Here is a 24,489-nt window from a genome sequence, read left to right as displayed (position 1 = left end):
TTATCCGCTGCCTTCTAAAGCCTTGCCTAAGACTTCTCTAGAGCCTTGCGAACCTTGGCAAAAGCAGTGTCCAAATCCCTCGTGTACTGATCCATGTAAGGTGCAGCGAAGGTGGAACCATATGTGTTGTATGGTATGTGATGTCTATACTGTACGTAGGCCCGTATGGGTAAATTTTTTATGTACCGAAAAATATGTGGCATTGGTAAAAAAGAATAGAAACCACAAAAATAACTGTCAGTTTCAGAGACAAAGCTATAGAATTTGTCAATTTGATGTTTTACAACTTTGATTATGTCTAAATTGAAAATTCTATATACAACAGCTAGAGACTCAAGAATCGCATACCTGACGTGTGATATGCGCCTGCGGACACTGAAGTTTGAACTTGTACGGTGTACCCGTTTACCTATTAGACTCCTCACTTATAGACTGCTATCATGAGTCATGACATCAAAAGAGCAAGACAATTATGAGTTAAGACAATTGGATAGTCACAAGACAATGAACATTTAACAAACAGAGTCCATACTAATGTGAATGTCACAACTGACAACAACTGTCAGGACTCAGCTATAAGTCTCAAATCTCAAATGTGGAGTCAATAGTCAAGATAGCTCCTAAAAGAGCATACATCAAATGAAAATAACTAGTTGGTTGCTGCCAACTAAAATGTCTAGCAAATGGTGACCTCAAAACTCATCATCAGAGGTAGAGGATGAGGAAACTAAAGAAGGCATGTCTCCATCAGTCAAGACATTGCCCTCCTCATCAAACTCTGGCTCTACCATTGCAGGGCAAGGTGCCTGCCGCACGTCGCCGAGGTGTACGAATAGGCAATTTCCCCTTGTGAATCATCTGCCGCTGTGCAATCCCTGGATCTGCAGCTCTCTCACGGAGTGGAATACTGTAAGCACGTGGTGTGATCTAGTCACACGCCTATCCACACTCTCCCACTCCCTGTGGAGCATGCGAAGAATATCCTTCTGCTCGTTTCGAATCTACTGAACCAACGTCTCTATAGTCGGATCATCCATCAGCTTCACTTTTGTAGGGTCAGCCTATTCAACATTCAAACTTCAAAGTATAAACAACTGTGACCACTGACTCATATACAATATTATACATACTAATACTACATTGAGCAATGAGAACAAAGCTCGACAAACCTGCTTGAGTGTCCCCAAAGCATGGTAGGAACGTACAAGCCTCATGTTGGCCCTACAATATACTAGCTTCTTTAGCTGTGAAGTGCTAAGCCGATTGCGGATTTTCGTATGAATCAAGGAGTAGGCACTCCAATTGCGCTCACAAGCGCGTGCTAAGCAATCCTACAATGGCAAGTGCAATGGTAGCATCAATACCATGAAACTTGAAGTTAGTCAACAGTGACCTGTGTGTGTCAAAATCATACCTGTGAGAGCAAGCGTAGAGCAATAGTAGTGAGACGTGAAAGGCCCTGTCTACCATAGTTTTTTCACCATGTGAGAGAAAGCTTGGTGGCCTCTGGACGTAGCGCCATTGCTCGTGTGAATGACGGCCCCAAGTTATTCATGAAACTGCTCATCTCCGCATCTATCTGCAACTGCTCCTCAATGCTAAACATGCGGTTGATGTACTCGTCTTTCAGGGCCAAGAGACTACTCTCATGAAACAACTCTGGGGTCTTGTAGAAAGGATAGAGTATTGCAACCATCCCATGAATGGGACGACTCATAAACTCTCATCAACTCTCTACAAGAGCTAGGACATCATCTCGACTGCAAAAAACCCAGGCAAACATGTGCCAGGACTCAGGAAATTACAAGTAGAGATTGTGAGTATAATGTATTTAAGTGTTAAGCTCAGCTTACCAATCTTGTGACAAGGATTGGCAAGACATGATATGCCCATGAAGAGGTGATAAACCAAATCCAATGTGGATCCCTCCATGTCGGTGACCCGCAACAACACGTAGATAGGCTGCAACGCCACCGTCAAACTCTCCACTTCAATCCACAATGCATCATCTAGCACCCGTCTTTGAATGGCTTTGCATTTCTCTTTTTGTGAGTCATGCATCTCTCTCCACTTTGGGTCCACAACAGTTTGGAGAAGTGGATCCCTCAGCTTCAAGAGTCTCTGCAAAACTATATACATGTATGCAATTCTGGTCTTGGATGGCCGCACCATGTCAAGAGCATTGTGGCTGCGAAATATGGCTAAAGCCTGATGCTTCTTTCGGAAAAATATAGTAATCCGAGTAGCATCAGTCACTGTGGGCTGCACCCAAGGTAGTTTCCCTATATCCTCCATGAGCAAATCTAGACAATGGGCTGCACAAGGAGTCCGAACAATACCTAGAAACTTAGCCGACACCATTTTCCCCATTGCTACACAGTTGGATGCATTGTCTGTAACCACCTGTACCACATTATCTTTACCCACATCCTCAATGGATTTCTTGATATGCTTGTAAATGAACTCTGCAGTAATCTTCTCTCCTGCTTTCCTTGCATCCACAGCGCGTAAGAAATAGGTACTAAGGCAGGAGGAGACAAGAATGTTGATGATATGGCGCCTGCGTATGTCACTCTAGCCATCGGAAATAATAGTGCAACCAAATTGATGCCAACCTGCCTTTAGTGGGACCAATGCCTTGTCTATCAAGGCTTTCTGCTCGTCAAGCATAGTGGTGCGCATCTTCTTGTACTCAAGTCCTGACCAATCTGTCGCACCAACCTGTGCAATGGCTCTAACCATCCTCTTCCACTGATCAGTTCTCAAGACATTGAAGCTAATGTTGCACTCGATTAGAGTGCGAGCAATCTCCATCTCAGCCACTCTCTGCCGCTCCTTTACCCAAGATTGGGAATACACTTGTGAAGGCAAAGTAGTCTGCCTCGACGCATGCACATCACTGTCCTCTTCATCCTCGTCTACTTCGATGATCCGTGCTCTCTTTCTACTACCAGATGGCTGTCCCATAGAGGTGTACTGAGACTCAAAAATGTCATCTCCTTGTACACCAAACTCTCTAGAAGAGCATCTTGCAGCGCATTCTGTGTCTGCTGAGTCCCTTTAACAGAGTCTGTTCCCAACTCTCCTGGAAAGTTCTCAGCAATTAGCTTATCTTTCACAGCTTTGGGCACTTTCTTGCACGCACTATAGTTGTTTGTGCACTTAATCCCTGTCAAATGCCTCACAACACGTGTGATTGTACTTGTAAGCGAGAAACCACAATACTTGCATGACCATTCACAACAACTGGAACCCTTTTGAGTTGGAGTGTTGACAATACGGATGACAATTGTGTGTTCCTTCCAATAGGGATTGGTCGGCTTCGGCATTCTTGCTCCTGTTGCAAGATTCAAGAGCATTGAGCAAGAATCACGCAAACAAAAAGTGTGTGTGAGAGAGAGAGAGAGATGGAGGGAAACGCGAGAGGGAAGCCCAGACGAGCGTGGGGTAGAGAGCAACACACACCAGAGGGAAAGAGGCACTTACCTTCCCTGTGTAAGCCTGTGCAGAGCTTTTTCTCACTCTCTGTAAGAGTTTCTATGTTCTCTGGTTCGTACAGTAAGTCTCTGGTTTCTTGAAATTTAGGCGTTTTGGGATTTAGGCCTAAGATAGGCAAATTTAGGGCACGCATGAACGTATGGGCCTCAAGCGAATACAAACGGGTGGAAAAATCCCAACTTTTTTAATAAAAAAAAAATGATGCACGTACGGTACGATCCGTGCGTACACAATACGTTGTGTACGGAACGTCCATACGGATCTGTACCGTACGTACATATTGGTCCTACCTTGGGTGCAGCGGAAGTGAATGTTGAACTTTGCCCAAGATGAGTGCTCCGAACTGTGCTCAAGGTTCCTTTTTCTTACAGAAGGGAGAGCCTTCCGTTCCTTTAATGAGAGAGTGCAAGTGATCACAGACAAAGTGGATAAACACTATGAATGAAGATACCGAGACTGAGAGATAGAGAGAGAGGAATACGACACGAGAATGTTGTCAAACCCTCCTCCGAAGGCCCCACTCTATGGTGAGAGCGGTCTACTATTGATTGCACAAAACTATACAATGCTTTGGACTTGCCGATGATGTCAACGACGATGAGGATGACGACGAGACGGGCTGAAATCTGAAAATGCTAATGGCTGAAATCTGCAAATCTTTATCTGCTGAATTCTGACTCTATGTCGATGACGACGATGCGACGACGACGTGCTGAAAGCGCAGATGCTGAAATCTGCGTTTTCCGGCTAAAATTGCAAACTATGGCTGATCTGATCGTGCGGCTAGGATCTGCTGCGGGAAGGTGAGATCTGCGAGGTTTGGGGGTTCTATTGTGATGTCTGACTGCTGAAAACTGAAAACGCTGGTGTTCTTCTGGGTTTTGTTGCCAAAGATCTGCAAAACTCTAGGCCTCTTGCTGATAAAAAATGCGAGGGCTGATCTGTGCTGCTGAGGAAATCTGCTAACGCTAGGGTTGATCTGCTGCTGCAAACTGCTAACGCTAGGGCTGGTTTGTCTTCTGCTGCTGCCGGCTGATCTGCAATGCCAAAACGCCAGGGGCTGATCTTGTCCAAAAACGCTAAGGTCTCTGGTGGGGGTCCTGCTGTGAAAGTGCCTGTTGAACACACTGGTTCCTTCTGCCTCTTCTGCAAGAAAGTGCTAGGGCTAGGGTTTCTTATGTACTTGGCTAGTCAAATTGCCCTACTTAGTTTCCAACAAAAGTCACTAAAAAATAATAAGTGAAAATGTCAAAAATAGGGAACATAGGTCTATGCATTGTAAAAATGCTCCTGATGGGTTGTGACTGGAATCTGATGATCATGCTATGTGCAACCAGAGGATATGCATCTAATCTAAGTGTTTGGACATGCACTGCGTGCGAACAGACTCACAAAAGTGCCAGATCACTTCCTAATCTAACTGAACTGAACCCATATTATGAAGTAGCTTGTTCATGTACACATAGGGTTAGATGTGCACGTGACAATCCGCTTCAAAAATCTTGTCTTTGGTTCTTAGAAAGGGAGGAACCTTCTTAGCACCTTCGAATACCTCAAATGGCACCTTCACTGTCGAAGAGTGAATAGTGTTTTTGTAGGCAAATTCCACCAAAGGCAAGTACTTTTCCCATTGAGTCTTCTGATCCGAAATGTAAGACTTTAAAACCATTGAATTGGCTATCTCAGATTGCCCATCTGTCCGTGGGTGGAATGAGGATGAGAACTGCAACCGCATGCCAATGTTCTCCCATATTGCCCCCCAAAACAAACTCGTGAATTGGGATCTCTGTTCGAGGCAATGGACTCATGCATGCCATGTAATCAAAAAATCTGTGAAATGAACAGTCTTGCCAAATGATCATGCTTCACTGTCTTTACCCGAATAAAGTGAGCTTGCTTGCTAAATTTATCAATGACTGTCCAAATGCCATCGTGCCCACTTTGAGTGTTGAGAAGATAAAAAATGAAATTCATAGCAATACTTTCCCAGGGGTGGGAGGGAATGGGTAAAGGCTGTAGAAGTCCCGGTGCCTTATGCCTATCAAACTGGACCTTTTGGCACACTAAGCAACTGCGAACAAAGTCGTCTACATCCTTTTTGAGCCTCGGCCAATAGAAGTAAAGCTCAACACCCTTCAAGGTAGTATCTATGCTGCGGTGGCCCGAAAAGGGTGGACAATGGCACTCTGTCAAAACCTTTTCTCTCAACGGTTGTGTAACACACAACATCGTCTTCTACATCAAGTAGCCGTCCCGTATAGAATAGCCAGTAATTGTCTCTCCACTCTGTATTGGAATAAAGATGTTTGCAAAGTCAGGATCTGTTGCATACTGATCTACCGTGTCTTCAAAACTTTGATGATGGATCGTGGAAATAGCCAGAACTAAGGGCTTCCGAGACAACGTGTCTGCCACTAAGTTCTTGTGTCCCTGTACATAGACTATGTGGAAATGGGACTGTGACAAGATGTTGGCCCACCTCATCTGCTTTTCCGAAAGCTGCTTCTGCGACAAGAAGTAACGTAAGCTCTGATGATCCGTAAAGATAGTAAAATCAACTCCAAGTAAATAGTGTCGCCACTGCGTAAGAGCATGTATAACTGCCAATACCTCTTTCTCATAAATCTGTGCTAGCATCTCTGGACGTGAAAAACATCCTGCTCTCGTAAGCAATGACATGACCTTCTTGCATCAAAACTGCTCCCAGACTACGACCATTGTCACAAGACGGGCACCACGTGCCAATAGAAAAGAAAAGACCGAACAACTTTAAGCACTTTAAATAACAACTGAATTGAAAAAGGTGCACGACACGAGACGGGGAGTGGCGAAGTTCCACCCCAAGAGAGCATTGGCCCCAAATGTTGGCGCCCCTTTCGGTATTTCTTTATTATTGTTGATTCGCAAAGTACAATAGCCGGGGAGCACCTCCTCTTCAATCTCGCGCTGAAGAGTGCTAGAGAGGGCCTTCAAGGCTCATATTTAAAGGCCCAAAGCCTAAAAGCATCAAATATGAAAAGCTGATCCCAAAAAAACACTTTCTTAAAATTTCGAGATTTTCCTAAAAGTCAGTCGCGAATTGCGGAACGTCCGTATAGGTGCCACGTCATCATATTTTGATGTGGAAAGTCTTTTGATTGTGTTTCTGCTTTATTTTTAATGCCTTTATGTCACTTGGGCCCCATCGGACAAGGTTCCATAAGTTGGTGGGAACTCTTCTTAAAAAAATAGGCCTCTCGTCAAGACTTTGTAATTCTGTAAAACTTCTTCTTCTTTTGCTTCTTCTTCTTAGGGTTTTGGCTTCTTGGCCGGGATGTGCCGGTTGGCTCCGTTCTTTGATGACTTAACACGTCAGCAATTTGTGACATTCCCCCTTCTTGGAAGGAAGTAATTGTTTGCGATTACAACATATCTGCAAAACAACTCAAGTTAGCTCCAAAATTTCGAGGGTCATTCAGAGGGACAATCAGTTTACTCTTTTTAAAAAAATGAGTTGGCTTCTCCTTTCAGCTCTTTTGATCAAGGAGTTGGCTTCTCGTTTTGTCCAGATTGGAACTCTTGATATTCCGGCGTAGTAAAATTAGCCATCACAACGAGACCGCATTGATCTTCTATGGGTGTCTTGATGCACTAAAATTACATACCCAGGCAATCTCATCCAATTAGGATATTCAGTGATTGGCACATCACAATGCAACATGAATGCTCACATATGCATGTTACAAGACACACAAAAAGCGCCGTTGAGCACTTCCCCGAGACAAACGGTCTACGATATGAAGGTACTCAATGACCACCTCTCCACTCCCCTTGCAAATAACCTAAAAAGGTCCGGGCCATGAGCTTAGAGGACTGTACAACCAAATGCTCCCCAGACCGTAGTCATCCATTTCAAACAATACTTTCTCAAACAGATTCTTAAACAAAATCAAACTTAAAAAGCAATCTGACAGCAGTAGAGCTCGAAAAGTCGATTGACTTTCTATCCTGACACCTGCACCAAAAATTAGGGTTAGGTTCCTTCCATGAGGTCGTAGCCGACCACAAGATGGTCCATAAGCGCTTGAATAGTCGAAACAAGCCTCGACAGAGAGTGTTCCTGTGGCGGTGATGGTAGTCTCACTGGACCTCTAAGGTTATTAAGACATGGCTGTCACATTGGACCTCCAAGGTTATCAGCTCATGAAGAGACATCTAGTGAGAGATGTCGAGAAATTTCAAGTTATAATCTGCTAGGGTTTCCATGGCAAGCATTTCAGGATACCCCACTCTGCCAGAAGTTGCACTCCGAAGGAAGTTGTCAAAAACCATAAAACTTCGGACAAAATTTTCTTGAAAGCTTGCTAAGTCCTTGGAGTATGCGGCTTGGTAGTTATAGAGACTTCCACCAGTGCATCTGAGAAAAACAGTAGCTCGAAATAAATCTTGGATCCTTCTTTGTGAGTGATCTTTATGGCTTATTGTCACGTGACACATCCCAACCCTATGTGTCCGTGGACAAGCTACACCATAACAGGGTTTCTGTCAAGTCCAGTCAAGTTAGATTAGAAGTGATCTGGCACTTTTGTGAGTCTATTCGTAGACCGTGCATGCCCAGTTACTCAGTGTAGATGCATATCCTCTGGTTGCACACTGTATAAGCATAAGCATTTCCATCAGATTCCATCAGAGTCAGTTTGGGGATTTTTCAAGTGACTTTATCCCATTTTTCCCTATTTTTAACATTTTTCACTTATTTATTAAGTGACTTTTGTTGGGTACTCAGTAGGGCAAATTGGGTAAGTTAATATATAAGCAAACCCAAGTTAGCACAATTGGGCAGATGAGCAAGGAGCACAACAGGCTTCCCCAAGCAACAGGTGTTCCCTCCCTCTCTCAGCAAGACCCTCCCCAAGCCATCTTGGTGAGACCCCCCCTTCCTTCAGCCATCAGTGTTTTCATCATCGCCATCAGGATCCATCCCCTTGGCGTTCCCAGATTCAGCCCATCGCCATCCCAACACCATTGCCTGGCGTTTTCCCCTTTCAAGCCGCCCAAAGCCAACGTTTTTGGATCGCTAACCATCAACGTTTTTGCCTCAGCTTTTCAGCCATTAAAACGCAGCTTGACTGCAGTGCCTCAGCGTTTTTACAGCAGATTTTCAGCAAGGAAAAACGCAGCCTTTGCTAGCGTTTTATCAGCAGGTATTCAGCCCTAACCCTCAGCCTTGGCATCGCAGTTTATCAGCAATTTCAGCATACGATCATAGCCACAAAAACGCAGCCAAAGCTTGGCTTAATCAGCGTTTTTATTCAGCAAAAGCCCCTTGCCAGAACAGGGAATTTCAGCCATGAGAACCGACCCCAAGATCACCCCGAACCTTAGCATTCCCCCCTTTGTGGATAGCAGATAGAAGAAGACCCAAAGTCATCATTGTCGTCATCGACATAGAACCCATTTGCATTAGTCCATGCATCGTCATTGTACGCCTTTGTGCAATCAAAGTTAGACCACTCTTGCCGACGAGAGTGGGGCCTTCGGAGGAGGGTTTTACAATCTCTCGGGTGTCGTATCTCTTTTCTCTCCTCTCAGTCTCATTCACTTGCACGCACAATATCCACTCACTTTGTTCGTGATCATAGCACTCTCCATAAGACGGAAGGCTCTCTCCTTCCCTAAGAACTAAAAGGAACCTTGAGCAAATAAAGATCACTAATCTTGAGAAAATACAAGATTCATTCCGCTGCACCTTACACTTATGCCCTGTAAGACATGAGCGATGAAGAAGGGAGCACGCCTGATGCACGATGAAGTAAGGTTGGAGTGCCTAATAAGTCCGGGGTCGGGATTCGAAGATACTACAAATAAAATTCTAGTAGTTTTGTCTGCTCTTTTGTAGGACCGGTATATGCTTTCAGAAAAGCACACGCCTGATGCTCTGATACCACTGTCACAAGACTGGCACCATGTGCCAATAGAAAAGAACAAACTGAACAACTTTAAGCACTTCAAATAACAATTGAACTGAAAAAAGATGCACGACACGAGACGGGGAGTGGTGAAGTTCTACTCCAAGAGAGCACTGGCCCCAAATGCTGGCGTCTCTTTTCGTATTTCTTTATTATTGTTGATTCGCAAAGTACAACAGCCGGGGAGCACCTCCTCTGCAATCTCGCGTTGAAGAGTGCCAAAGAGGGCCCCCAAGGCTCATATTTAAGGGCCCAAAGCCTAAAAGCATCAAATATGAAAAGTTGACCCAAAAAAAAATCACTTTCCTAAAATTTCGGGATTTCCCTAAAAATCCGCCGCAAATTGCAGAACGTCCGTCCAGGTGCCACGTCATTATATTTTGATGTGCAAAGTCTTTTGAGTGTGTTTCTACTTTATTTTTTAATGCCTTTATGTCACTTGGGCCGCATTGGACGGGGTTCCATAAGTTGGTGGAAACTCTTCTTAAAAAATAGGCCACTCGTCAAGACTTTGTAAGTCTGTAAAACTTCTTCTTCTTCTTCTTAGGATTTTGGCTTTTCGGCCAAGATTTGCCGGTTGGCTCCGTTTTGAGTGGCTTGACACGTCAGCAATTTGTGACAACCACAAGCGTCACAATAAACTTCAATGGCTTTTGCAAGTCTGGCAAAGCCAACACTGGTCCAGTAGTCAATTTCTCTTTGAGAGTATGAAAAGCGGTAATCTCTGTTGGCGCCCACGTGAAAGTGACTCCTTTTTGAGTTAGTAAATGCAAAGGAGAAGCTCTCTGTGAAAATTTTTGAATGAACTGCCGATAATAAGAGCACAAGCCCAGAAAATTTTGAACTTCATGAACATTCTTTAAGTCGGGTCAATTGCGAATAGTCTCAATTTTGGTCGGGTCTATCTGTACTCCTTCTGCTGAGACGATGTGCCCCAAGAAATGTATCTCGAGCAAGAAAAATTCACTCTTTTTCGCTTTGATAACCAATCTATTCTTTCGTAATGCTTGAAAGACCTATAGTAGATAATGTTTGTGCTCTGCTTCATTCTTGGAGAAAACTATAATGTCATCAAAGAAAGTGCCCACAAAAGATCGATACTTTTTGAAAATCCTATCTATCTTTCGATTGAATCTTGTTGGAGCATCCCTTAGTCCAAAGGGCATAACCAAATATTCATGTAAACCAAGGGTTTTCCGGAAAGCTGTCTTGTAGACATCCCTCGGAGCAATTCGGATCTGATGATATCCACTCATTAGATCAATTGTGCTAAAACAAGAGGATCCCTGTAGCCTGTTGAGAATATCATCAATCCTTGGGATAGGAAATCTGTTCTTGATGGTGACTTTATTGAGAGCTCTATAGTCAATGCACATCTTCACGATCCATCTTTCTTTAATACTAGCAATACCGGAGAGCAGAAAGGCGAAGTGCTAGGTTGGATGAGACCCTTTTCTAGAAGTTCTTTTACTTGGTTCATTATTTCTTCATTCTAGGCTCGGCTAACTCAATAAGGTGGCCGGTTCGGTGGTGTACTTCCAGGAATCAAATCAATCGTATGGTCCTCAGGACGAGGTGGAGGTAACTCGCCTAGTAGGCCCTTAGAGAAACAATCAGCTTGTGTGTGCAGAAATTCTTGTCGTTCCTTTTTCAATTCAGATATATTGGATCGTTGTTCATCATTCAATTCTTTCAAGAAGATCGACTAAACAAATAGATTGGATTTCATTAATTTTGAAATGGTCGAAACCTATACAAGTAGGATTGACTCGCCCTTCAATTTTACATCAAGTACAATTTCTCTGCCCTTCTCATTCTTTAAAGTCGCTCTCCTGGCCTTATAAACGATCACTGCATTGTTCTTGTGGAACCAAGGGATTCGTAGGCATGATGTAAAAGTATTCGTGTCCTAAACACCCCTGACAATGCAAACGAAGTTTGCCAATGACAGGTGTAATGGCAACATCCCGTCTGTATGCCGCTAGAACAGCTTCTACCTATGGTCCCATTTTATCAGGCGTAATTCCAAGTTGAGCCGCTGATTCACGGGTGAAATGAAGTTGGCCTTGGCTCCCACGTCAAAGAAGATGAGGGCTTCTTGATCTCGTACTTTGCCCCATATGCGGCAAAGTTTTGCGCTTTCATCCATCTGATCTGGGTTGGTTCCCACGCAATCTGGTACGAGTCCTGCTTTCATCTTTCCTTTTGTGCCACGTTCTTTAGCTGCTTTGGAACTCTCTGGCCTATCTTTTGACGGTGCTCTGTGTAACTTTTTGGGGCACTACCCGGCAATATGCCCTTGTTTGCCACAATCGAAACACTTGAGATACTTGGATTTTTGATTTTTGATAAGCGGGGAGGATTATCTTTCTTTTTTTGAAACTTCTTTTTTCTTCTGTTGTCATTGTTCGAATTTTGTTCGGTCCTTGGCGTCAAATGTTGATTTGTGGGGTAAGTCAGGTTACCTGAATGCATAGCAAACCCTTGCTTAGCATGTTCCATCAGTTACTGGATGGACTCAGATTTTTGTAGTAAATAGTAATCTTGAATGTCCTTAGGGAGTCCACAACAAGACCGCTCAATTCGCTCCTTAGAACGGATCTTTTTGAAGGAAGAGGCAGGTAGAAAAGCATCCCAAAACCTTTCGTAGAATGAATCTTAAGTGTCTCCCTTCGTTATCCGAAGGTGATTCGAGGTTGTGATCACATCGCGCTCATACTCTTGAGTGAGCCAAGAGGAAATAAAAAGTCGCTTGAATTTAAGCCACTTGGTCGACGCTTCTTTTCATAAGAGAAGGGTGGATCACCATGTCTGAGCATTTTCTTTTAGATAAGATGATGCTGTAAGGTGTAGCCGAAGTGAATGTTGAACTTTGCTCAAGATGAGTGCTCCGAATTGTGCCCAAGGGTTCTTTTTACTTATGGAAGGGAGAGCCTTCTGTTCCTTTAATGAGAGAGTGCAATGGACACAAACAAAGTGGATGAACACAGTGAATGAAGGTGCTGAGGCTGAGAGATAGAGAGAGAAGAATACAACACCAGAATGCTGTCAAAAACCCTCCTCCGAAGGCCCCACTCTCTATGGCGAGAGCGGTCTACTATTGATTGCACAAATCTCTACAAGGCTTGGACTTGCCGACGATGTCAATGACGATGAGACGACGACGGGACGGGCTGAAATCTGAAAACGCTAATGGCTGAAATCTGCAAATCTTTCTCTGCTGAATTTTGACTCTATGTCGGTGACGATGTCGATGGCGACTATGCGACGACGACGCGCTGAAAACGTAGATGCTGAAATCTGCGTTTTCTGGGCTGAAACTGCAAACTTTGTTGGATCTGATCGTGTAGCGAGGATCTACTACGGAAAGGTGAGATCTGCGAGGTTCGGGGGTTCTACTGCGGAGTCTGACTGCTGAAAACTGAAAATGCTGATTTGCAAAACGCTAGGTCTCTGGCTGATCCAAAAATGCTAGGCTGATTTGGGGTTTTGCGGTGGAAATCTTCTAACGCTAGGACTGATCTGCTGTTGTGGGGGAATCTGCTAACGCTAGGGCTGATTTGCTGTCTACTGTCGCCGTGAATCTACAAGTGCAAAAACGCTGGCTGATCTGATGCAAAAACGCTAGGCCTTCTGCAATGCTGAAAACGCTAGAGTTGTTGTGGGGGTTGGTCTTGCTGAGAATTGCCTGTTGAGCAAGGTGCTCCTGCTGCCTCTTCTGCCAGAAAGTGCTAGCGCTAGGTTTGCTTATATACAAACTTAGCAAAATTGCTCTACCTACTTTCCAACAAAAGTCACTTAAAAATAATAAGTGAAAAATGTCAAAAATAGGGAAAATAGGTCTATGCACTATAAAAATGCTCCTGATGGTTTCTGATGGAAATCTGATGGTTATGTTGTGTGCAACCAGAGAATATGCATCTACTCTAAGTGTCTGGACATGCACGGTCTGCGAACAGACTCACAAAAGTGCCAGATCACTTCCTATTCTAGACTGACTTGACTGAACTGAACTTGATCATACTGTAGCTTGTCCACGGACACATAGGGTTAGATGTGTCACGTGACATCCCCTCCTTTTCAAAGTGAGGTACTGGTACCGAACTGTATGGCGTCGAGGGAGATCGCCAATAGCATCCGGAATCGTGGAAAGGACTCTTCGCTGTCCCACTCTAATGTGTGGGTCGTGCGGTACTTGAACTTCATAAAGGTCTGCAACGCTTGCTTCTTTGGGCCGCGCTGAAAGCGACACAAAATCATATGTAGCTCCTTCAATGCTTCAACTTCGTCTAGAGTCATGCTTCTTTCTTCTTCCAGAATCTCCATGTCTGAAAATTCTTGAAACCACTTTCAACACAAAAACATGAACATACCCATTCCATGTAAAGTGAGTGGTGAAAATCTCGTCTTCCTCAAAGACTGTGTATGCAATGTAGATGAACATAGAGACAGAGTGCCAAATCATTCACCACACACACGTAAACAATGAGATCGAGTCTTGTCTTGCTGATCTAAATCAATCAACTGTGGCAATTCACAACGGAAATTCCCATGCTTGGTGCTCATACTTTCTTGTGCTCTTTCTACAACTGTGTCGTGCCAAGGAAGAGACATGGAATGACTTCCTGGAATGCATACTTTTGAGCTTTTCATGAGAAATCTGCATACATCCGTGCTCATTCATGAGTGAAACGTGCTCCACGTACAAGATGTCATGCCTAGGAAAAGGGATTACATAAAGACGCTGACTAAAATACAGGAAACGATCACGAAAGAAACAGTCGAACAATGCGTGTTGACGAATCATGCGAACACATAGTACTTCCTGTGAGGGTTCTTTGGACCTAGGCTCCAGAGCCAAGATCGGTTCTTTCCAAGGGGGTTCTTTGGACCTAGGCTTGAGAGCCAAGATCGGTTCTTCGTGATTGATTGTATCTGCAATGAGGTTAGCGTCACTAGAAAAAGTATCAACTAAACCATCATTCTTGTGAACAATCACATCGTGGTCATACAAATCATCATGCTCGTGAGAAATCACATCTTGTTCATGCAAATCATCATGCTTGTCATTGTCATGCAATTCATCATGCTTGTCATTATCAACCAAATCATGTGTGTCGTGCTTTGGAGAAGAAGAGATCGAGAGAGTCTCCTTTTCTTGATTCTGTGCAAACTGCACCTGCACAATAGAAAAAAGTCGCAAGAACTCTTTCATGTGTTGGTCGCTCTTCTCTTTTCTTGCTTTGTTCTCGCGATCAAATTCTGCTTCTCTTGCTTTGTCTTCCAAGCGTGCTTGCTCGTACTTACGCTCGATGGCTGCCAATCTTTCTTCGCATTCACGTGCTATGGCTTCCATTCGTTCTTCGTATTTACGTTCTATGGCTGCCATTTCTGCGTCGCTTTCTAGCTTACTGTACATCATCATCTTGTCGAAAGCCTCCATAGGAGCTAGTGCTGGCACGTGACACATCCAACCCTATGTGTCCATGGATAAGCTACAGCACGACAAGGGTTCAGTCAGTCCAGTCAATCTAGATTAGAAGTGATTTGGCACTTTTGTGAGTCTATTCGTAGACCGTGCATGCCCAGTCACTTAGTGTAGATGCATATCCTCTGGTTGCACACAGCATGATCATCGGTATTCCCATCAGAATCCATTAGAATCAGTTAGGAGAATTTTCCAGTGCATTTAGCCTATTTTACCTATTTTTGACATTTTTCACTTACTATTTTTAAGTGACTTTTGTTGGAAAGTAGGTAGGGCAATTTTGCTAAGTTAATATATAAGCAAACCCAAGTTAGCACTAAATGGCAGAAGAGGCAGCAGGAGCACATGCTCAGCAAGCACCTTCTCAGCAGAACCCCAGCAGGAACCCCTGGCGTTTTTGGTCTCCATCCTCGCCATAGACTTCAGCCCCAACGTTTTGGTTTGCCATCGCCAGCCTTCACCACAGCCTGGCGTTTTCAGCATTCCCTGACCGCAGGCAACTCCAGAACCTCAGCAATTCACTAACGCTAGCAAAGGCAGGTAGCGTTTTTGGTTTTCAGCCATTCCGCAGCAGAGACAGCCCGGCGTTTTGTATTTTCAGCCAATCAGCATCAGATGGTCAGTGTTTTTCAGCATGCAGGACAACATCAGATTCAGCCCTAGTTGGTTGCAGAAGATAGCCATTTTCAGCCCATAAAAACGCAGCCAAAACAATCATTTTCAGCCACTGAAACAGCCCCGAAATTCAGCAGTTAGAAGATCACAGATTTCAGCCCTAAAATTGTTGTCATCATCACCGTCGTTGTCATCAGCATAGTCCCAGGTTGCATCAGTCCATTGCATCGTCATTGTACCACTTTGTGCAATCAATAAGTAGACCACTCTCGCCGACGAGAGTGGGGCCTTCGGAGGAGGGTTTTACAACGTCTCTGGTGTTGTATCTCTCTTCTCTCTATCTCTCAGTTTCATACACTTGCACGCACGGTGTCCGTTCACTTTGTTGTGATCATAGCACTTCCCATTAAGAATGGAAGGCTCTCCCTTCCATAAGAACTAAAAGGAACCCTTGAGCACAGTTCGGAGCACTCATCTTGACCAAAGCGCAAACAATCATTCCACTGCACCTAACATTGATATCAGAGCTTTGGCAGTGTTCTGTATCACTCAAGGAAAGAACCACAAGAACCACAATTTTTTTTTTGCTTGTTGAGGTCTCACGAACCCAAGTTCGCTTGGGTGTGTTGATTCCTAATCGTGTTTTGTTGAAGAGTGACAGGAATCCCAAGAAAGAAGGGCTTGTCCAGCCTCCCCTTGTGTCTCTTTTCACTCATTGAGAGCGTACCGTGCACTTAGCGGCCAGCCAATCGACGTGAGGTGGGAAAAAGCAACCTTGGTGTGAGCGCAAGGTCGCCAAGGGGTGCGCCCGCAGAAAGGAGTAGAACTCGGGTGAAGAGAAGATCCTTCTCTAACACAGATTGCAAGCGAAAGAAAACCTCAAGAACCTCAAGATCCTCAAGAACCCAAGAATCCAAGACCCTCAAGAACCCAAGTTCCTCGTGAACTTAAGAACCCAAGACCCGAAGAACCCACAAGAACCACGACTTCAGAATGGTCATCACTCGAAGCAGAATGGATACTTCACTTGGGAGGTGATGAGCATGAGAGAGGCGAAGAAGAATTTTCCCCACCAGGAGGTTTTTCCGACCCTTTTCCATCTACGACAAGGATTGCACTAACTCCTATGGAGGCTTTCGACAAGAGGATGATGGACAGGAAGTTAGAAAGCGAAGAAAGAATCGCAGGCATAGAGCGTAAATACCAAGAAAGAATGGCAGCCATAGCGCGTGAGAGCGAGCAAGCACGCTTGGACGCCAAAGCAAGAGAAGCAAAATTTGATCGCGAGAACTAAGAAAGAGAAGCAGGATTTGATTGCGAGAACAAAGCAAGAGTGCAAGAGTTCTTGCGACTCTTTTCTCAAGTTCAGGCACAGATGCAAGAGAATGAGGAAAAGGAGACTCTTTCAGTCTCTTCTTCTCCAAAGCATGATACATAGGATTTGCATGATTGTGTGAAGCATGATGATTATTTGATTCACAATGACTTGCATGATGATTTGAATGACAATGATAAGCATGATGATTTGGATGCCAATGATTTGCATAATGATTTGGATGACAAAGATAAGCATGATGATTTGCATGATCAAGATGTGATTTCTCATAATCATGATGATTTGCATGAAGATGACGTGATTGTTCACAAGGATGATGAGTTAGTTGATGCTTTTTCTAACGAAGCTAACCTCGTTGTAGATTCGATCAATCACGAAGAACCGATCTTGGTTTTCAAGTCGAGGTCCAAAGAACCCCCACAGTACGATTTGATCATTCAGGAAGAAGCGATCTTGGCTCTCGAGCCTAGGTCCAAAGTACCCTCACAGGAAGTATTATGTGTTCGCATGATTGATACGCACGCATTGTTTGAGTGTTTCATTCGTGATTGTTTCTTGTATTTTAGTCAGCATCTTTATGTGATGCCTTTTCCTAGGCATGACATATTGTATGTTGAGCACGTTTCACTCATGGATGAGCACGAATGTATGCGGATTTTTCATGAAAAGTTGAAAAGTATGCATTCAAGGAAGTCACATTCCCTGTCTCTTCCTTGGCACGACACAGTTGAAGAAAGAGCACATGAGACTATGAGCACCAAGCGTGGGCATTTCCATTGTGTTTTCCCACAGTTGATTGCTCTAGATCATAAGAGAAAGATTCGATCTCATTGTTTGCATGTGTTTGATGAAGGGGTTGTCACTCCGTCTCTATGTTCATCTACATTGCATGCACAGTCTTTGAGGAAGACAAGATTTTTTCCCTTCACTTTACATGAAATGGGTATGTTCATGGTTTTGTGTTGGAAATGGTTTCAGGAATTTTCAGCCATGGAGATTCTTGAAGAAGAAAGAAGCATGACACTCGACGAAGTTTACGCATCGAAGGAGCCACAAAAGACTTTGAGTCGCTTTCGGCGCGGCCCAAAGAAGCAAGCGTTGCAGACCTTTATGAAGTTCAAGTACCGCACGACCCACACAGCAGAGTGGGCCGGCGAAGAGTCCCTTCCAGGATTCCGGATGCTATTGGCGATCTCCCTCGACGCTATACAGTTCGGTACCAGTACCTCACTTTGAAAAGGAGGGGATGTCACGTGACACATCCAACCCTATGTGTCCGTGGACAAGCTACAGCACGACAAGGGTTTGGTTAGTCCAGTCAGTCTAGATTAGAAGCGATCTTGCACTTTTGTGAGTCTATTCGTAGACCGTGCATGCCCAGTCACCTAGTATAGATGCATACCCTCTGGTTGCACACAGCATGATCATCGATATTTCCATCAGAATCCATTAGAATCAGTTAGGAGAATTTTCCAGTGCATTTAGCCTATTTTACCTATTTTTGACATTTTTCACTTATTATTTTTAAGTGACTTGTTGGAAAGTAGGTAGGGCAATTTGCTAAGTTAATATATAAGCAAACCCAAGTTAGCACTAAATGGCAGAAGAGGCAGCAGGAGCACATGCTCAACAGACATCTTCTCAGCAGAACCCCAGCAGGAACCCCTGACATTTTTGGTCTCCATCCTCGCCATAGACTTCAGCCCCAGCGTTTTGGTTTGCCATCGCCAGCCTTCACCACAGCCTGGCGTTTTCAACATTCCCTGACCGCAGGCAACTCCAGAACCTCAGCAATTCACTAACGCTGGCAAAGGCAGGTAGCGTTTTTGGTTTCAGCCATTCCGTAGCAGAGGCAGCCCAACGTTTTGTATTTTCAGCCAACCAGCATCAGATGGTCAGCGTTTTTCAGCATGCAGGACATCATCAGATTCAGCCCTAGTTGGTTGCAGAAGATAGCCATTTTCAGCCCATAAAAACACAGCCAAAACAGTCATTTTCAGCCACCGAAACAGCCCCGAAATTCAGCAATTAGAAGATCACAGATTTCAGCCCTAAAGTCGTCGTCGTCATCAGCATAGTCCCAGGTTGCATCAGTCCATTGCATCGTCATTGTACCACCTTGTGCAATCAATAAGTAGACCACTCTCGCCGACGAGAGTGGGGCCTTCGGAGGAGGGTTTTACAACGTCTTTGGTGTTGTATCTCTCTTCTCTCTATCTCTGAGTCTCATACACTTGCACGCACAGTGTCCATTCACTTTGTTGCGATCATAGCACTTTCCATCAAGAACGGAAGGCTCTCCCTTCCATAAGAACTAAAGGAACCTTTGAGCACAGTTCGGAGCACTCATCTTGACCAAAGCGCAAACAATCATTCTGTTGCACCTAACAAGTGCAATCCTTGGCGAAGATTGGGAAGGGGAGGGTTAGAAAAACCTCTTGGTGGGGAAAACTCTTCGTCGCCACTCCCATGCTCACCACCTCCATGCGAAGTATCCATTCCGCTTCGGGTGATCACCATCCACTGAAGTCTTGGGTTCTTAAGTTCACGAGGAACTTGGGTTCTTGTGGGTCTTGGGTTCTTGGGGGTCTTGAATTCTTGAGGTTCTTCTTTCGCTTGCAATCTGTGTTAGAGAAGGATCTTCTCTTCACCCGAGTTCTGCTCTTTTTTGCGGGCGCACCCCTTGCGGCCTTGCGCTCACACCAAGGTTGCTTTTTCCCACCTCACGCCGATTGGCTGGCCGCTAAGTGCACGGTCCGCTCTCAATAAGTGAAAAGAGGCACAAGGGGAGGCTGGACAAGCCCTTCTTTCTTGGGTTTCCTGTCACTCTCCAAAAACATGATTAGGAATCGACACGCCCAAGAGGTCTTGGGTTACGTGCGACCGCAACAAGCAATTTTTTTTTTGTGGTTCTTGTGGTTCTTTCCTTGAGTGATACAGAACACTGCCAAAGCTCTGATACCAATGTGAGGTGCACCGGAAGTGAATGTTGAACTTTGCTCAAGATGAGTGCTCCGAACTGTGCTCAAGGGTTCTTTTTACTTACGGAAGGGAGAGCCTTCCGTTCCTTTAGTGAGAGAGTGCAATGGATACAAACAAAGTGGATGAACCGAGTGAATGAAGGTGCTGAGGCTGAGAGATAGAGAGAGAAGAATACGACACCAGAATGCCGTCAAAAACCCTCCTCCGAAGGCCCCACTCTCTATGGCGAGAGCGGTCTACTATTGATTGCACAAATCTCTACAATGCTTGGACTTGCCGACGATGTGGACGACGATGAGGACGACGACGAGACGGGCTGAAATCTGAAAACTCTAATGGCTAAAATCTGCAAATCTTTCTTTGCTGAATTCTGACTCTATGTCAGTGACGATGTCGATGGCGAAGATGCGACGACGACGCGCTGAAAACGCAGATGCTGAAATCTGCGTTTCCGGGCTGAAACTGCAAACTTTGTGGATCTGACCGTGCGAGCGGTGAGGATCTGCTGCGGGAAGGTGAGATTTGCGAGGTTCGGGGGTTCTACTACGGAGTCTGACTGCTGAAAACTGAAAACGCTGGTGCTACTGCTGCTTCTGTCGCGAAGATGTGCAAAAATGATAGGTCTCTGGCTGATCCAAAAACGCTAGGCTGATTTGGGGTTCTGCGGTGGAAATCTGCTAACGCTAGGATTGATCTGCTGTTGTGGGGGAATCTGCTAATGCTAGGGCTGATATGCTGTCTACTGTCGCTGTGAATCTGCAAGTGCAAAACGTTGGCTGATCTGATGCAAAAACGCTAGGCCTTCTGCAATGCTGAATATGCTAGAGTTGTCGCGGGGGTTGGTCTTGCTGAGAAGTTGCATGTTGAGCAAGGTGCTCCTGCTGCCTCTTCTGCCAGAAAGTGCTAGCGCTAGGTTTGCTCATATACAAACTTAGCAAAATTGCCCTACCTACTTTCCAACAAAAGTCACTTAAAAATAATAAGTGAAAAATGTCAAAAATAGGGAAAATAGGTCTATGCACTGTAAAAATGCTCTTGATGGTTTCTGATGGAAATCCGATGGTCATGTTGTGTGCAACCAGAGGATATGCATCTACTCTAAGTGTCTGGACATGATGCACGGTTTGCGAATAGACTCACAAAAGTGCCAGATCACTTTCTATTCTAGATTGACTTGACTGAACTGAACCCTGATCATGCTGTAGGTTGTCCACGGACACATAGGGTTGGATGTGTCACGTGACAGCCGCTCTTCTAATCCTCGAGTATTTTAAGTAGCGTCCTCTAGAAAAAGCTATGTCAAACTGTTGGATGAAGGCAAGGGCTCTGTCGGCATCTTGAAACCCTGAAAAGGTATCAAATTTGACTGCTTGTCCACCTTCCTTGAGTTCTTTGGTCCTCTTATTCTTGTCTTCGAGGAAGTCATATTGATTTGCCGTGTCATAATTTTGTGACATGCATTATCAACACTCTTGGCGAAGCGGGTTCCGACACTCAACGATGGCAATGCAAGTACTGCAATTTTCACCTCACTAGTACATTTCTTCGTTTCGTCAAGCACTTCACAAGCCTCCTCTCTTGTTTTTTATTACAAATGTCCTAGAAAGTTTAGTAAATTCAGGTTTTTTACAGGATTGTGTATTTTTACGTACATAAATTGTTTTTTCTGTATGGAACAACGTGCAGTACGTACATATACGCCATATAAAGTACTTTCTAAACCATCTTGTTCTCCCTATACTTCCTCTTGAACGACGTTAGGATCATGTCATCGACCTCGTGGACTGAGTACAATTTGTAAGTAAGTTTCCATAGCGTATGAACAAGGCTAATGAAGAGGAGCTAGAGTGCCACTAGGTGAGTTTTTAATATGTCCCAATGTAAGTTTTTTTGCTGCTCCAATTCTTTTTGTTGTAAGAAAGATGGCTCATCGCGGTTATGTGTGGATTAAAGGGCCGTCAGAAGATGACCGTCAAGAACAAAGTTTCCTATGTCTCACATCCAGTATATATTGAAGCGTGTCAATGGGGCGATAGTGTTTTCGAAAGCCGATTCGAAGAGTGGCTACCACCAGGTAAGAATCACAAAAAGCGAGACATCTACTAGACCGCCTTTAGGACAGAACGAGGACATTACGAATATATTCTTATGCCGTTTGGTCTAACGGGTGCATTGATTATGTTGAGTTGTATGATGATGTATATCTTCATTGACTTGGTCGGTAAGTGCATGTTTATTTTTTTGGATGACATTCTCGTTTTCTTCTTTTCTTGGGAGCAATATATGTTGTTGATGTGGAGAAAGTTTTGGCCCGATTGGATGCTAACCGTCTTTACATTGGAGCAAAGAAGTCAAAATTTTTTCTGAGTACATTGTGCTATTTGGGCTACATCATCTCTCCCAAGGGCATTCGGAACTTGATACCCCGAAGGTAAATGAGGTAAGAGAGTGGCCTATGCTTGAACTGGTATATGATGTTTGCTCATTTTTGGGTTTGTGTCAAGCATACATTTTTGACTTCAAGCACTTTGCACATATTGCCACACCATTATCTGATTTGTTAAAAGGTGTCAAGACTTGTCATCAGGGCGTTGTCATGATCGATGACGCTAAGAGTGCATTTGAAGCGCTCAAAGCAGCAGTCACTGAGGCCATGTCTCGTTCTTGCGTATTGGGATGAGCCTTTTAAGGTTTGGAATGACGAAGCTATAATACGCGTACTTTATTTAGAATACGGGACGTCCCATATTGAAACGTACAGTACGTCTCATAACGTTTTCTATTCTAGCGTTTTTTAAACTCAAAATGTATTCAATTCTAATGTCTTTGAGGAGGTGCATGACACACTTCATTTGTCCCTATTAAAGTTTCATCTAAAAAAGTTGACGTATTTTAATTTTGATTCTCAAAAATACGTCTAGTATGCGTATTGTGCACCATGTACTGAATGTCCCGTCCCATACCGTAGGCTGCTATGGACGCTAGTAACATTGCAATTGGCGCAGTGTTACAGCAAAACAATCATCCAGTGACATTTCTCTCACGTAAACTAAATAGTATTGAGAAAAATTATTCTTTCTATAATAAGGAACTTCTCTTTGTTATCCATGCATTAAAGCATTGAAAGCATTTCATTTATGGACGTGAGTTTGTCGTTCGTACAGATCACCAAACACTTAAATGGCTTTAATCTATGCCTAGTGTACATTGGAGTGATAGGCAAGCACGATGGTCTCACTTTTGTGAAAAGTTTGGTGTTATGATCGAGTATGTCCCTGACAAAGCTAACCCTGTTGCAGATGCATTGAGTAGGAAAGGTCAAATTCTCTCTTTAGAGTCTCATTCTTTTTCCTCTATTCAAGGTGTTAGTTTTGATGATCTCAAAGAGAATTACATGGGTTCTGAACCGTTTTCGTGTGTTATCTTCTCACAGAGCACCAATTTTGAATGACGCACTTGATGCATTAATGGGTGGTCATAGGGGTATTAATGCTACATTGAAAAAAGTTGAACGAATTTTCTATTGGCCAAAGATGCGAAAGGATGTGTACAATTAGGTTACTAAGTGTGCTGTGTGTCAAAAAGTTAAAGTTTCTGATGGTAAGCAACAAGGGCTACTCATGCTGTTGCCTATCCCCGACGGCGGAGCATTTGAGGACATACTTATGGATTTTGTAACTAATTTACCTTCTTCGACTTCTGCACGGAACACGTAATGTCTAACCATCGTTGGTCAGTTTAGCAAATTTTGCATGTTAATCCCTTGCAAGGCCAATGTGACTGCAGAGGATGTTGCACGTTTGTTCATAAAGCATTGGTATCCATTGTGTTGTCTAAAAAGGCTAATATCTATTGTGTCAGATGGTGATACCAAGTTCGCATTTCATTTTTGGGGTGCTTTGTTTGAAAATTTTGACACTAAGTTAAACTTTTCGTCCACAGTGTGATGGACAAATTGAAATTTACAACCGGTTAACATTTGATGTTCTCAAATCGTATGTGCATGATAAACAATCTAAGTTGGAGCAATATTTGCCGTTAGTTGAGGTTGTCTGTCACGTGCGTATCTAGCCCTATGTGTACGTGGACAAGCTACTTCATGACTAGGGTTCAGTTTAGTTCAGTTAGCTTAGGAAGTGTTCTGGCACCTTTGTGAGTCTGTTCGCAGACCGTGCATGTTCAGGCACTTGAGTAGATGTATATCCTCTGGTTGCACACAGCATGATCCTTAGCATTACAATCAGATTCAATCAAGAGCATTTTACTGTGCACAGAACCTATTTTCCCTACTTTTCACTTATTATTAATAAGTGACTTCGTTGGAAAATTGGGTAGGGCAATTCTGGTAACTCACTATATAAGAAACCTAGCGCTAGCACTTTCTGGCAGAAGAGACAGCAGGGACCAAGTGTCCAACAGAGCACCTTCTCAATAAGACTCCCCGGCAGGCAACCTAGTGTTTTCAAGCCAACATACCAAAGACCAGCCTAGCGTTTTTCATGAAGGACAGCCTAGCGTTTTGCAGATAGCAGATCAGCTTGGCGTTAGCACTTTAGAGCAGATCACCTGGCGTTTTTGCAGCAACAGCCCTCGCGTTTTTGCAACTAGCAAATCCACTAGCG

General features: G+C 44.0%; 2 protein-coding genes across 2 annotated transcripts in view; one reads left to right on the top strand and one right to left on the bottom strand.

Moving 5' to 3' along the window:
* The window catches only part of LOC147460697 (uncharacterized), a 68,544-nt gene that overhangs the window by 9,147 nt on the left and 34,908 nt on the right, over nucleotides 1–24,489 (top strand). The window lies entirely within an intron of this gene.
* LOC147460699 (uncharacterized) lies at nucleotides 1,002–3,631 on the bottom strand. Its single transcript, XM_086509644.1, has 6 exons — nucleotides 3,487–3,631; nucleotides 3,009–3,337; nucleotides 2,620–2,958; nucleotides 1,909–2,574; nucleotides 1,170–1,331; nucleotides 1,002–1,061 (listed from the first exon to the last, which is right to left on the bottom strand). The coding sequence occupies exons 1-6, from the start codon at nucleotides 3,629–3,631 to the stop codon at nucleotides 1,002–1,004; spliced, it is 1,701 nt and encodes a 566-aa protein (XP_086365770.1).

The sequence above is a fragment of the Adiantum capillus-veneris genome, chromosome 3 (assembly GCF_014529385.1).
Source record: "Adiantum capillus-veneris isolate H3 chromosome 3, ASM1452938v2, whole genome shotgun sequence".
Classification (NCBI taxonomy): domain Eukaryota; kingdom Viridiplantae; phylum Streptophyta; class Polypodiopsida; order Polypodiales; family Pteridaceae; genus Adiantum; species Adiantum capillus-veneris.
The sequence above is the reverse complement of the archived record's forward strand: the minus strand, read 5'-3'. Positions and strand labels throughout refer to the sequence as shown.